The sequence below is a fragment of the Amphibalanus amphitrite genome, unplaced genomic scaffold (assembly GCF_019059575.1).
Source record: "Amphibalanus amphitrite isolate SeventyFive unplaced genomic scaffold, NRLGWU_Aamphi_draft 000503F_arrow, whole genome shotgun sequence".
NCBI classification, from domain to species: domain Eukaryota; kingdom Metazoa; phylum Arthropoda; class Thecostraca; order Balanomorpha; family Balanidae; genus Amphibalanus; species Amphibalanus amphitrite.
Genome location: NW_024881997.1, coordinates 315,402 through 329,452, shown reverse-complemented (window position 1 = coordinate 329,452; position 14,051 = coordinate 315,402). Strand labels below are relative to the sequence as shown.

At 54.5% G+C, this 14,051-nt stretch overlaps 1 protein-coding gene across 1 annotated transcript in view; it reads right to left on the bottom strand.

Moving 5' to 3' along the window:
- LOC122392833 (nesprin-1-like) overlaps positions 1–14,051 on the bottom strand; it is a 108,011-nt gene that overhangs the window by 35,187 nt on the left and 58,773 nt on the right. Inside the window, exons 56-80 of the mRNA XM_043388145.1 lie at positions 13,553–13,849; positions 13,205–13,318; positions 12,722–12,969; positions 12,292–12,454; positions 11,377–11,490; positions 11,025–11,189; positions 10,550–10,710; positions 8,856–9,018; positions 8,480–8,629; positions 8,028–8,195; positions 7,675–7,845; positions 7,196–7,351; positions 6,650–6,802; positions 6,124–6,291; positions 5,641–5,794; positions 5,215–5,390; positions 4,899–5,030; positions 4,396–4,611; positions 3,121–3,291; positions 2,607–2,810; positions 2,104–2,391; positions 1,434–1,585; positions 1,006–1,183; positions 538–723; positions 78–250 (exon numbers count right to left, since the gene is read on the bottom strand). Coding sequence (XP_043244080.1) covers positions 78–250; positions 538–723; positions 1,006–1,183; positions 1,434–1,585; positions 2,104–2,391; positions 2,607–2,810; positions 3,121–3,291; positions 4,396–4,611; positions 4,899–5,030; positions 5,215–5,390; positions 5,641–5,794; positions 6,124–6,291; positions 6,650–6,802; positions 7,196–7,351; positions 7,675–7,845; positions 8,028–8,195; positions 8,480–8,629; positions 8,856–9,018; positions 10,550–10,710; positions 11,025–11,189; positions 11,377–11,490; positions 12,292–12,454; positions 12,722–12,969; positions 13,205–13,318; positions 13,553–13,849 — 4,421 coding nt within the window. The remainder of the gene's footprint in view (positions 1–77; positions 251–537; positions 724–1,005; positions 1,184–1,433; positions 1,586–2,103; positions 2,392–2,606; positions 2,811–3,120; positions 3,292–4,395; positions 4,612–4,898; positions 5,031–5,214; positions 5,391–5,640; positions 5,795–6,123; positions 6,292–6,649; positions 6,803–7,195; positions 7,352–7,674; positions 7,846–8,027; positions 8,196–8,479; positions 8,630–8,855; positions 9,019–10,549; positions 10,711–11,024; positions 11,190–11,376; positions 11,491–12,291; positions 12,455–12,721; positions 12,970–13,204; positions 13,319–13,552; positions 13,850–14,051) is intronic.

Sequence of the window (14,051 nt, the reverse complement as noted above, 5' to 3'; positions counted from 1 at the left end):
GAGTATCAGAGAAAAGACATGGTCCGTAGCAGTTATCACTCCTGTCTCCCCACTCGACCCAGCCGCCCGATTCTCACCTGAGTTTCTTCTGTCCCTGTTCGACGGAGGCCCGCAGGCTCTGCACCGTGTGCAGTTTGGTGAGCAGCTCAGAGTGGCGACTGGTCAGCGGCGCCGTCTCGGCCAGCTTCTCTCGCGTCTTCTCCATCCATTCGTCGATCTCGTGACAGAGCGCCGAGTGCTGCTTGTGCTCCTGTGAAATATCAGAGAGGAAAGGGGATTGGTGACAACCAGAAATCAGAAAGGATGTGTGCTCGTTAGGGTTGACAATTAAAATCATCATTCAAAAATACGTGACCAGCGCAGTCATGCTCCCATGACTCCAAGTCCCAGTGTCAAATGAGTTTTATGGCAACAACCAGTAATTTTGAGAACAATGTTTCGCGCTCATTGCTATAAAAAACTTTTAATTAGCAAAATAAAAGTAAAGATGAGTAGTTATCTTCCCCACTGTCCCCAGCACAATAAAGCGTTTCTCACCAGATGGGCGACCTCGAGTCGTCGGAACACGTCTTTGGCCAGTGACTGTAGAGCGTTGTACTTGGTGGTGAGCTGGGTGACCGAGTTGGCGATGCGCGAGTCGGCACAGTTATCCAGCAGCAGCGTGGCCGACACGTTCAGCTCGTCCAGCGTCGACTGCCATTCGTACATGTCCGACAGCAGAGTCTGGAAGCGCATAATTTTAGTAGGTTGGACAAACAGCAGCGTACCCAGTTCACAGTCAGCAAAAGGACGGGAGGGAGCATCACGGAGCGAAATTTTATGGAAAGGAATAAAGCTCGACAGGCCCCGCTAATCAGGAAAACTGTCGTCCTAATGATCTGATAGCTAAACCCCGTGTCTTCTAAGGCAAAATATTTTACGAAGAAATTGGTCCAAAGCACCGACCTTCCGCCCTCTCAGCGTGAGGCCTGAAGCAGTCAGACCCTCTCCACCCCTGGTACCGACCTGGAACGCCTCGACGGCGGTCTGTTTCTCCTGCAGTCCGGCGTGCAGTCCGCCGTAGGTCTGCACCTCCGACTCCTTGTCGCTGATCCACGCCTGGCACTGTTTGAGACGCTCCTCGTACTTGGTCCATTTGACCACGCCCGACTCGAGCAGTTCCCGAGTGGCGGCCACCGACTCCCTAACGGCGCGCGAGAGAGACCGGCGGGTTAGACTGAGAGACGGCCGACACTCAACACACCGCACGGTAGGCCCCAAGCATCGCTCAAGCAGCCAACTTACTAGACTGACTGATTAATGCCAAGTCATGGATGTTCTTGGAGTTAACATTTAGTTTTATTTGTTCGCCTTGAGTCTGCTATATCTACCTTGCTCACTCTGCCTGCCGGCCGACCCGCCCAACCGTCGCCCTGCCACTCATGTTGGCTCACCTGTAATCGTCCATCTGCGCCTGCAGTTTGGCCACCTGCTCCTCGATCACCTCCCGGTCGTCCTCGTCCTCAGCCACCTGCAGCGCCGCCTTGGCGAGCTCCAGGGCCGAGTCGAGCAGCGACTGGCCCTCGGAGACATCCGCCTCTAGCAGCTGAAAAAGTTACACAGGTCAGAGCAGCCCCAGAGCACGTAAGCGCCCGGGCAAATTCGAGCAGGGACTGGCCCTCGGAGACGTCCGCTTCCAATAACTGAGCAAAGAGCAAACAGATAGCAAACAATGCTCCGGGGCCGAGTCGAGCAGGGACTGACCCTCCGAGGCGTCCGCTTCCAGTAACTGAACACACAAACACAGTAAAGTTGATAAACACTGCAGCTCACACACAAACACTGCAGCAGCTGCTGTTGCTCCAGAACCCTCGAGACCTTATCTTTGCATCTCAGAGAAGTGCGAGATAGAAATATCCCTGCACTGTAAGTGTAGACCCAATGGCAAATAAACCTCAGCTAGAAAGATAACTAAGGAGTCAGAGAACTCAAAGCTCAGTACACCACTGCAGACCCTACTCGCCATCACCTGTTTTCCACAAACGACGGCTCCCCTGACACACATCACTCTTTCAAGCTTCCCTACCTTCTTCCCTCCGCCTGTCTCGTCCCGCCCTTTCGTACCTTGAGCGCGGTCATGCGGCTGGCCAGGGCGTCCCTGTGTCCGGTGGGCTCCGCACACTTGGCACGTCTTTCCCGGGCCGTCTGCAGCCACGTGATGAACTCCCCAGCGGCGTCGATGAAGGCGCCGTGCTGTTCGACCAGCTGCTTCTGTCGCTCGTAGGCCTGGCGCGCCTGCCGGCTCAGCGTCTCGTACTTGTCGCTGATCTCGGAGGCGTGCCTGCGCCGGCCGCGCGCACCCTCAGAGCTCGATGTCACGGACGCGATCATCGGCTGGAACGAGACGATGTCCTGCCGGGGACGAGCGGGAAGGAGTCAGCACAACCACACATGCATCGGAAGAATTGTGGAGTATGTAGTATGACATGACACTTAAATGGTCTCCTAAGCAGAGCGGATAAAAATAGATGAGAAAATATCGCATCTAAGAATACCATTGTCATCAGAGCTGGTGTTCAGATCTCTTTTCAGCATTTCTACGCCAGCAACAGTTACCGTTGACCGACCTGCATGATGCTGTTGGTGCGTCTCAGTGCGGCCTTCTTCTCGCCCAGACTGGCCAGCTGATCCTTATTGGCCGACGGCCGCTGGCGGGGTTTGTGTTCGAGCACCTGCTGCAACCGCGCCTCCCGGTCCGATATCCAGCGCTGCAGTCGCGTGTAGGTGGAGCCGGCGTCCGACCACTGCAGCAGACTGGTCTCCAGCTGGGCCTGTAAGAGGAGGAGGGAATAAGGGGGCGGCCGTCAGTGACATGCAAACGGGAAGCGATCTATGGACAGAGCGGGGCGAGGACGAGCGACACATGTCTACAGACACAGGCAAATAAGTTCAGACAGTGGTCGACTTTAACGGCCGATAAGAGCTGATGCGTTGACCCATGAGCCACGTCATATGGTAATTACGTCAAGTGAATCCTTCCTTTGACAGTAGGAGTTATCACCACGAATGTCACTGCTCCGTATCTCAGACATTGTCTTAGCAAGCCGTGCTGGCACTGCTGTGAGTTAACCACTCGTTTACCTTGGCGTTGGTGAGTTTCTTGATGAACCTGTCCCAGTCGTTCTGTATGTCCTTCATGGCCTGTTTGACGTCCTCCCGACCAGACGAGTGTGTGTTCCTGAGCACCTTTTCGCCCAGGCTGGCGGCCTGGTGTACCAGCGTTTGACCTTCGTCCTGGTTACGAATCAGCTCCTGAAAACAGACCGGCATGATAACATCGACTCTACAAGTTTTAGAACTTAGAAAATTTGAAGCTCCGATATTTATGTCGAAGTTTAAAAATGCCAAGTGTGAGGGAAAAGTGGTTACGAGCGAGCGAGCGCAGCGAGCGAAGCGAGTCTTTTCAATATAACGGAAAAATCTCAGTATGAGCGGCCCGGCCCGGCCCGGCCTGTAACGCTTTTGAGGGGCTTATATCTCAGCAACCGCTGGACCGATTGGCCTGCGGTCTTTTTTGCTGGGTAGCCCCATTCCTTCTACCCCGTAATAGACTACTTTTGATACATCTCAGTGACCGTCATGACACGTGCCACGTGAAAAGTCAAGGGTGTTCAAGCTGTTTTGCAAAAGTAGTGATTTTGAGAGGCTCATATCTCAGCAGCCGCTTGAGCGATTGACTTGCGGTAATTTTTGTAGGGTAGCAGCATCCCTTCTACCAAAAATGGGATACTCTCGATGCATGTGGGTCACCCCCAGTGCACGTGCTAAATACAACAATAAGAGGTGTCAAATTTGTTCCCATTTTAATAACTCGGTAACTACTGGGGCGATTTCGCTGAAACTTGGCATACAGGTAGGCACCCACCAGCCAATGCATTCCCATGTGTTGCGGTTAAGGTGCTACTGCACGTGCGCACGTGCAGGGGGCGCCTCCAGATCTCGAGAACGGCTGGGCCGATTGCGCTCAAATTTGGTACACGGTTGGGGACCAGTTAGTAGGGTGCCGTGCAAAAGTCAGTTTGGACCCCGTTTGCATGTGCGCACGTGCAGAATGCCGCTTCCAGATCTCAGGAACGGCTGGGCCGATTGCATTCAATTTTGGCACACCGCTAGCGACCGGTTAGAAAGGTGCTTTGCGCAAGCCCGTTGAAAGCACCCTCTCGCCCTTCCGCACGTGCAGGGCTCACTATCTCGCTCGCTCGTTCTTCGCCCAAAAGGCGTTTTACTGGTTATTATGGAGCAGTTTCAGAGCAGACATTACTAGCTTCTTTATGGCAATGTTTGACACGAAACTCAAATTTATCATTTCCTTCGCTACCACCCTTCAGCGCCGTGCCATGCCCCTCCGCCACCCACCTGAATGGCCTTGAGGTGCTGTTCGACGCCCTGCCGTCCCGAGTCGGGCTCGCCGTCGGAGCCGGAGCCGGAGCCGGAGCCGGAGCGGCCGCGGATCACCTCTCGAGCCTCCTCCATCCAGTCAGCGGCGCGGCGCAGCGCGCCCTCAAACTCCGAGTGCTGGTCGGCGATCGCCACCAGCTTCCGCTCCACGTCACGCGCCAGGTTCACTTGCACCTGAGAAGCAGAAAGACAAGGAAGGAGTGAGACGAGCCCCAGTTTTGCTTGTAACGGTGGAAAACCCGTTGGGAGGAGAGAAGGGCTAGAAGGGCATCAGGTTCACTCGCACTTGGGAAAGGATAGAGTAGAGACTTAGATGGGACACCCTGGGTAGGGCTATCTGCACATGGAGGGCATGGAGAGGCATCAGACGGAAGAACATAGAAGAGATTCATTTGCACCGTTAGGTAAGCAAAATGTTAGGTAAGTAGGCAGTCCATCCCAGTCCCGCTACCGTCCCGCACCTGGTGTCTGGAGGCCAGGTGTCGCAGCTGCTGGCTGATGTAGCCCTCCAGGTGGGAGGCCAGCAGGCCAGACGCCGTGGACTGCAGCCGACTGATGTCTTCACCACCCGACTCCAGACTGCGACACACGTCCTGGCGAGCGACGGGCGACGTGAGAATTCATGGGAGCACACTGAACACCCAATCAACGACCCCATCGCTGGAAAATGTCGAAACAGAGGACAAACAATATTTGTAATGACGATTTCCCACTAACTCAACGGCAATGTTCACATCCAAGCCTTCCATTTCCATCCCACCTCATTCTCATTATCACCTGAATTTTCTCGACGAGCTGTTGTTTCTCTTCGCGCGTGGCCACGAACACGGTCTTGTGCTGTTTGACCTGGACGTCGGCGGCCTGGAGCCAGTCCGAGATACGCTCGTACTCCTCCTTGTACGACTTCAGCTGGCTCTCGATCGTCTCCAGGTTACGCTTCTGCTGACGGATGTCTGCGGGAGAAGATGGCGGAGTTTGAGAGATGCTATACACAATAATGTTGGCAAAGGCGTATAGGAGGGTAAAGTGGGTGAGAATTTTCACTGACGAGCGTCTGCAGGGGTGATGAACGGTGACCTAGGCAAGTTATAATCAAGAAAAGTCTTGAAGAATACGTCAAATAAAACTGATCAGTTGATAGAATCAAACTACTGACGCCAGTAACCATTATGCACACACCGAGCCCTTCGCAAATGCACGCACCGTTGAAGAACTCCTCGAACTGGCTCTGCGCGTTGGCCACGTCCTGTCTGATCTCCTTCTGTCCGAGCTCGGAGGTGGAGGCCATCATGACGTCACCCGTGTGCACCAGGTGTTCCAGGGTCAGCTGGCCGGCCGACTGCTTACACAGGATACCCTGTGCACAGACAGGAATGGTCAGAATGTTTCACTGGACACAGACAGCCGAGTCTCAGATCACTGCTTACACAGGGAACGGTATTTCTTTAGGCTACATGAGAACGACTTTAATTTCATGTGAAGAAACAACTCAAACGGTAACACAGGCTTCACAAATTACTATGGGACGAAGAGAACGGCCACAAAAAGAAATGAAAAAGAGCGAGCCGGAAGCAAGAACACTTCAACCGGTCTCTGTCACGTCTCAGTTCTTATCCTAGATTCTGAGCATTGGACTCCCCATTCCTGCAGTTGTTTTACCAGCCCATCCCACCGTCTTTCACTCACATCCAGCGCAGCCACGACGCCCTCGATGGCCGATCGGTCTCCGAACGAGCGCTGTCGAACGGCCGGCACCTTCTCCCGCACTGTCGACATCCACGCCTGGAACTCGTCGAACGCCTGCTTCCAGCTACGGTGGTGCTTGTACTGCTCCTCCCGCTCACGGCGCAACAGCTGACGGAGGGGAAAACAACGGCGGGAGCTCGTTAGAGGAAGGGGACGGGCAGTCACACACCAGCTGCAGGGACACGGGGACAGGGCGAGCACCAAGTTGGGGACGTAAGGCATCATCAAGGGACTGCTGCGGGATGGGCTTAGCACGGCATTCAGAACTTCAGCAGGCTACCAGAAACTTCCAGCTCCCGACGTTTACTTCAGTTCATAATGTTGATATTCATCGGATAAACTGTATCGATTCGTGATCTTAACCTCATGTAAGATTTTAACAGTTTGAGATAGTTGCAAAGAACAGCATGGCGAGTTATCCCCAGCCAGTCACTGAAACCGTCCCTCATGGTCCCCCGATCCGTACCCGTATCCTGTCGGCCGTCTGGTCGTACTGGTTGAGGATCTGCTGCGCCTGAGCGGCCGCCTGCGCCTGGTTACCGGAGGCCGACATCTCGGCCGCCTTGCTCTTCAGACTGTCTACCTCGTACTTTTCACAGCGCAGACTCTCCTCCAGCGACTGAGGACGACACGGACGCAGGATGACGTCAGCGGGGCATCGAGACACGCTTTCACGTTTACGACATGAAAAATGCAATTGGCGGCAATGCTAGAATAATGCAAGACCAACGAGATGGAAATAAGAACAAAACTTGACTGAAAACAAATCGGTAAGCCAAACGTTTGGATTACATTCGACATACATAGACTTCTTATGGGTGTGTGTAAGGGGGAGGGGGTATGTATCTTTTTGTCGCATGACGATGCTGAAAACATCCTTTACGCACATTCTATCGTCATGCAAAATATAAAAGTATACGCAACAAAGCATGGTGCGTTTACTGTCGGTGCCTCTAGACTCAGCAGCCATGGTCAGTACGTGCGTTCTCCCGTCCGCCCTGAGCCCTCCCACCTTGAGTCTGTCCAGCTGTGCGCGTTTCTCTGCCATAGTGGTCTGGAACTGCGCTGCCTCCTGGAGCACCGCGCCCGTGGCGTCCGAGGAACGCTTCAGGCGCTGGATCTCCTCCAGAAATCCGGCCCAGCGGTGGATCGCCTCGTCCAGGTTACTCTGGAAACGGGTGGGTTATACTCGGTCATGGACGGATCGCGATTACACACTGGGTGAAGTGTAATTGTGTGTGTTGTGTATCCCTTGACCAGTTACATCAAGGTTGAGATTGAATTGCAACACATGATCTATCTGTGCCGACCGCTAGCCATTGCGGGCTCGTATGATTTCCCGAACAGTAGACCGAACTCGCCGAAAGATTCGCATGGAATAACAACTCCCTCTCCTACAGACAACAAGGTTTTATTATCACTGTCCTCGCAACCTTGAGCACACACAGCCTTGGACAGCCAGTCACAATATCTCTCCACGACAGCGCATACCTTGGTCTCGGCCATCTGGGTGGCCATGGATCCCCAGCTCTCCTGGAGGGCCGTCAGCTGCTCGCTGATGGCCTGGTGGCCGGTCGGCTCCGTGTTACGCAGCACCTGGTGACCCAGGTCGACGGCTGCGTGCACACGCTTGAAGCCCTCGTCCTTGTACAGCAGCAGGTCCTGAGGCGAGGGAGACAGGGGAATGAGAAGTGCGCCGGCTAACATGCGATCCAATTAGCACAGCGTCTAATAGGTGATTTGACGTCTCGGCCAGCATCAGTTTATCCCTACACGTACACAGTATAGGAAGGAAAACTGACTTGAATGCAGTTATTGAGCAGCAATTTGGATCCCAGTCTTACCTTGACGGTGGCCAGTTTGGCCTCGAGCTCCTTCTGCGATGTGGCCGACAGGTCGGAGCAGTAGGCCAGCTTGGACTGGACGTCTTTGAGCCAGACGGAGGTCTCACTGAGTTGGCGGCTGTAGTCGCTGTGACTGGCCACGTACTGCTGCCACGTCGCCACCAGCTCCTGGGGACGGCCGATACACACAGTACAGTCATTTATCTGGCATTCTGTGACAGGCATTTCGGTAGAAAGTCGGGACGGCACCACTCCCATGCTTGATGAGCTGCCACCTACCCCTCACAGTAGCGCCAGAGTTGTGACGTGATCTGACCCCGTCCCTTGTCCAGGAAGCGTGATGACTGATGAGCTGCTCTCTTTGGGCGCTTGCTAGCCTACTAGAGCTGCTGAAGCGCCCCGACAGCACAGCACTCCCGTCATCCTCTTCCCCGTACCCAGCGGCCACTCACCTGCACGGTTTGGGCCACCTGCTGGTACTTGGCGATGATCTGTCCGTGCTGCGACTGCCGTCCGGCCGAGCAGGCCGAGCTCAGCTCCTCGGCTCGGTCCGTCAGCGCGTCAATCTCCAGCTCACGGGCGCGCACCTCACCCTGAATGGCCTGTGGGAGTGGCGGATAAAGGACGGATAGAGTACAGAGAGGACACTGTTTATGGAATAAGTAACAATTGCACCCAAACACATTCATGAGCTGAAGACTTAATGTCAGTTAACCGGCAGTTATGCCGGCGATAAGGATTCGTCGTAATAAACAGCGAGACGACTGTCAGCGACGCAATCAGCGGTTACGGCCTTACGGCCACACGGCGCGCGTCAGTCCGTCTCACCTGCAGCTCCTCGAGCTGGTCCTTCTTCTGCTGCAGCGTGTCCTTGAGGTTGACGGCGTGCAGCTTCATGTCCGTCTCCTTGAGCCAGGCGGCCCACTGGTCCTTCATCTGCTCAAACCGACTCCACTGGTCCAGCACCCGCTGCAGACCGTTAATGGCCGCCCTGTAAGTACAGGTAGTCGCCACACATCATATCAGCACCAGCGGGAGCACTCCCACTGCAGGGATAAGCACGACCCGCGCACTCCGCAGTCCGCAGCCACAGGTCAAGGAATGAGAGTACGGCGTTTGGTGAGCGCAATAGTCGAAACACGAGCATGGGTGGTTGTTTTTGTTTCCGAAATACACAAGGCGGCTCGATACGTTTGCAGATTGATTGAGTTGGCTGGGAGCCAGCGGTGTGATGCAGGCCCGGCATAATAAAGCACACAACTGCGACGGCAGTTTGGATCGACGGGCACGTTGGTCGTTTCGTTTGTCCCAGCTCAATATGAACAACAGGGGGGGGGGGGCGGAGTGACTTACGCGCAACATTATTAAAAGTCGTCATTCATGTCCCAAAACTGGCTAATCTGGCTAAACTGGTAGCCCACGAAAGGGAAAACGCACTGATGAGACACAACGGCCAGGTCGACTTAAAACATTGAACAATTACTACATGTAACTAAGTTACAGCTGTCAATATCTGCTGAACCATTCAGCTGTTGATTGGACATAAAATACACATATCTGTTTAGTTTGCTATCTAGGGTCATTACAACATCGATCCTACCAAAGAGGCATGTGATGTAAAAATGTTCGCATGTATTAACAACGAAAAGTGTACCGAGCGACCAGTATTATCACTGCCACAGCCAAGTCACAACCATTATATTTGAAAGTCGAAACAGGGTAACACATGTCAACAGACCCACCACGCTCATAAAAAACAACCGTCACCAAAAGTCAGAAATACGATCTCGCCAAAAATACACAATCTCGGAGTAAATCCAGGGATGAGTGTCCACCTGATGTGTGGTAAAATGTGTGGAAATGTACGGTAAATGTGACAAGTTCCCGTGCCTTCCGAGCGAGAAAACATATAGTGGCGGTGTCCCGCTGTGCCACGCGATAATACAGCCGGGGTCATCCCGGTAGGGTGGAGAGACAGGCCCGCTAGCTACCGCTCGACCAGCCGCGCGCCGCGTCACCGAGTGCTGTTAATAAAGCCACAGATAGTACGAGAGAACTTACTCCAGGCCGCGGCCTCCCCTAGAACAGAGCCGGCGGGGCGGGTTATTCGGTCGGTCCAAAGACCGGAGTTAACCTCCCACTAGCACAATCCATCACAGCTGCTGAGCTCAGAACACTAGGCTTTGGCGTTCAGAAAATTAGTTGGATCTGCAGCTGTTTGCAGTATCTATTTGTTTTATGTTTTATGAGTATTTCACGGTGAGATCCAAATAAAAATGCTCCGAAGACGCGTCCGAAAACTGAGAGGCGACGTCGTTGTGTGTGGTGAGGGGAGTGTTGACGCTGACTTCTTCTCCGTTGTGGGCGATTCTGAGCAGTGCAATCACCAAGGTGTATCGCGGCTGATGGTATGACGAATGTCAATACAATCACAAATTCGAATGAGCCCTGCCTCCCGCAACCCCTCCCCACCCTAATCGAGACCCCTCCCTCCTCCTCTCCCCCGGTGCCTCTCTACTCACTCTGCCGACGAGCTGAGCGCCTGCCACTCCTGTTCGGTGCTCTCCAGCTGCGCCCGTACGTTCTGCTGGCCCTGGGCGCTCGTGTTGGGGATCACCTTCTCACCGAGGGTCTGTACCAGGGTGACGCGGCCCGCCTCCTCCAGCAGACCGGCCTTCAGTTGCTGCTCGCACAAATGGGGACGGAACACGGCGGTCAGAACACACGATATAGGTAATACTGCCCGGTCAGCTCACAGTGGGAGACGACTGGTCACCGAGGACAGGGCGCAGATGCGCATGGAAGGAGTTGAGCGATGATTAACGCACCAAAGCGTGGCAATCATTCCGTCAATCATACCGACCACAATACAGAATCAGTCAGCGATTTAATCAAGACAGATTGTCCGCCAGATACATAGATCAAGACAGATTGCCTTCTCCGTGCTCGTCCCGTCCCAGCCTCCCCCGCCCTCTCCGTCCATCCTTAACGTCTCACCTTCAGTTTGTCGAGGTTGGCGCGGATGGTAACGAGTTCTCCGTGCGCACGGCCCCACATCTCTATAGCCGAGTGTGTGGACTCGAGGAACTCCTGGGCGTCCAGCACGGCCTTGGTGTACTGCTGGTGGTCAGCCACGATCGCCTCGTACCGCTCCACGCGCTCCTGAGACGTGGAGGTCACAAGTCAGAATGAAGATATGGTTGTACTCACAATTACAACTCACGACAGTCATCGCGGCAACACTTATAGAATTTACGATCACCTCACACCGCTACGACTTCGTCAACATGCTCAAACAGCCCTCTCTGTCTGACGTAATCCGCCACCACCACCACCGTGCGTGTCGTACCTGGACGGTCTCCAGCATCTCCTGGTGCTGCTGCGCCAGGCCGTCCAGCAGGCGGGTCACCTCATCAGTACGGTCCGGCAGAGCGCTGGCCTTCTCACGACAGTCGGCGATCGCCTGCAGAAGGGGAAAACGACGGTCGCTTAGTGAGAGTGCGCGACAAAGGCGCTGACATACCAATAGGCCATCAGCAGCTGTACCCTAATTTGGAGCTTGAGAAGCACTTTGTTCACATTTAAGGCTGAAACAGACTCTTTCCGCGTTTAGGAAATCGCATGCGAGAGCCTATTTAAATACATTATAATTCTTCTCGCATCAATCGCTTGCGGGAGGTGCGTGCAATTGATGCGAGCGTGCTTCCTTGTATTTGAATAGGCTCTCGCATGCGATTTCCTGACTGCAGAAAGAGTCTGTTTCATGCTTTAGGCCGGATTCGATGTCTCCCGGACGACTAAGATTCTACATCGTCCGGCCAATGGCGTTCGATGTCGGCGGGGACTGGGCTGCGGTTATCGAACGCCATTGGCTGGACGACGTAGAATCTCCGTCGTCCAAGAAACATTGAATCCGGCTTAATTTTTTGAACTGATTATGAACAAGCCGACGTTAAAAAAAAAAATGCGAGTGGCATTCTAAATAAAAATATGTTGTGGTTGAACTTCTGGTCAGACAAGCTGAAGCCATTCACTGACCTGCTGGTGGGACGCGAGGTCCGTCTCCACTGACCTACTGGTGGGACGCGAGGTCCGTCTCCACTGACCTGCTGATGGGACACGAGGTCGTGCAGCAGAAGCCGGTACGACTGCAGCTGGTGGGATACGATGTCTCTATCCACTGACCTGCTGGTGGGACACGAGGTCGTGCAGCAGCAGCCGGTACGACTGCAGCTGGTGGGATACGATGTCTCTATCCACTGACCTGCTGGTGGGACACGAGGTCGTGCAATAGCAGCCGGTACGATTGCAGCTGGTCACACTTGTCGTCCAGGGTGGCCTTCAGTTCGAGCTCCTGGCTGACTCGGGCGCGCGCCTCGTCCACCCAGCGCCGCAGCTCGGCCGCCGACTCGTCGTAACCCGAGAACCTGGGATACACAGGGACACGGTGACGAACGCCACTGGGGGACGCCGGAGAGTCTGGCGCACGTCGCCAGAGCTAGACGTTTCATAGAGCTGAGAGCATATTCTAGTTCGTGGTGCAGCGGCACCGGCCAAATTAAATTAAATGTTCCTAGAAAAATGTACATATTCACAATCATAAGTTAGTTAATATCCGACTTCGAACCAAAAAGAGGCCAGGAAAACATAATGTGCAACCCAGCCCCACTGTTGGCACAGCGCGGTCGACTCACTTGCTGTCGCTGAGCATCAGCTGTTTCTCGGTGGCCGCCAGCTGGTCGTACAGCGTGTCGTGCGCGGCCTGCAGCTGCTGCAGCTGCCCCTGCAGCAGCTGACGGCCGTCGGGCGCCGTGGCTGCGTACAGCCGCTCGCCCAGCTGACTGACAGCTGCCAGCTGCCGGCTGACGGCCGGCTGTCCGGCCAGCAGCTGCTGTACAGTCTGCAGCGACTGCTTCAGGGTGGAGCGGCGCACGGGAGCCGTCTGCGGGCGGAGAGATGCGCGGTACAACATAGAAGAACGGACGGCTGGTCGGTGAGGTCGATCTGCAGTCGGTGCAAACTGGATGTAATCAGCTGCAGCTGTCGTCTAATTCTCCAGCCCAGCAGATATCTCAGCCTTGATTGTCATAACTACATCTCCCTATGACAGCTGTCTGTCGTCCAAATTGGTCACTGTCGACAGGCACTTTCACACCCACCCGCCATAATTCACTCACCTGCACGGCGGCAAACTGCTCCTGGTAGCCGGAGAACTCGGCCAGAAAGGCGTTGTACTGCTGCACGTAGTCCCTGTGCTGGCTTACTCCCTCCTCGTACCGAGACAGGAGGTCCTGTCGGTCATACGGTGTAGCGTAAAACTACTGGCAAACACAACCTCGCCCATATTAATCGCAAACCCCAATTCCCTCACTGCGTTGGCCATGACTTTAAACACTATCATCTGAAGAAGATCCTGCGTCTCCCAACTCTGATATTGATCGTCCATCATGACATGGTCCTGCTGTCCTAGCCAGTCGCCACTTTGACCGGCTTGCCCATGACCTGTAATGTATCCCCGCTCTGACCTTGGTCATGACCTGGACGTTGTTGGCCCGCGACACGGCCTGCTGTACGATGAACGTCATCCGGTTGTCGCCGCTGCTGCGGCTCAGCTCCTGCACGTCCGCTGCCAGCTTGTCCAGCCGCGCCTCCTGCTGGTGCAGGCCGGCACTGAGCTCGCGGAACCGGCGCAGCTGCTCCTCCTTCTCCTCCAGGGTGTTCTTGTGCGTGTAGTGGTTCTTGAGTGTGGCCTCTGCCTCGTTCAACCAGCCGACCACCGACTCGAGCGCCGCCTCGCAGGCCGACCACTGGCCCAGCCGCGACTGGAACACGACATCGGGGTGTCATACACTGCAGAGAGAATAGCTAAGTACATACGCTGCTAAGAGTAAAGTAGGTAATCTATGAGAAATTACGAATAGCTACCTACAAACATGAAAAGATATTGCCATGTTGATACAGTAAAACAATTTGTGAGGACTCTAAGCACTTTAGTTTTTCAGTCAGAGCGAAACAATTAATGAG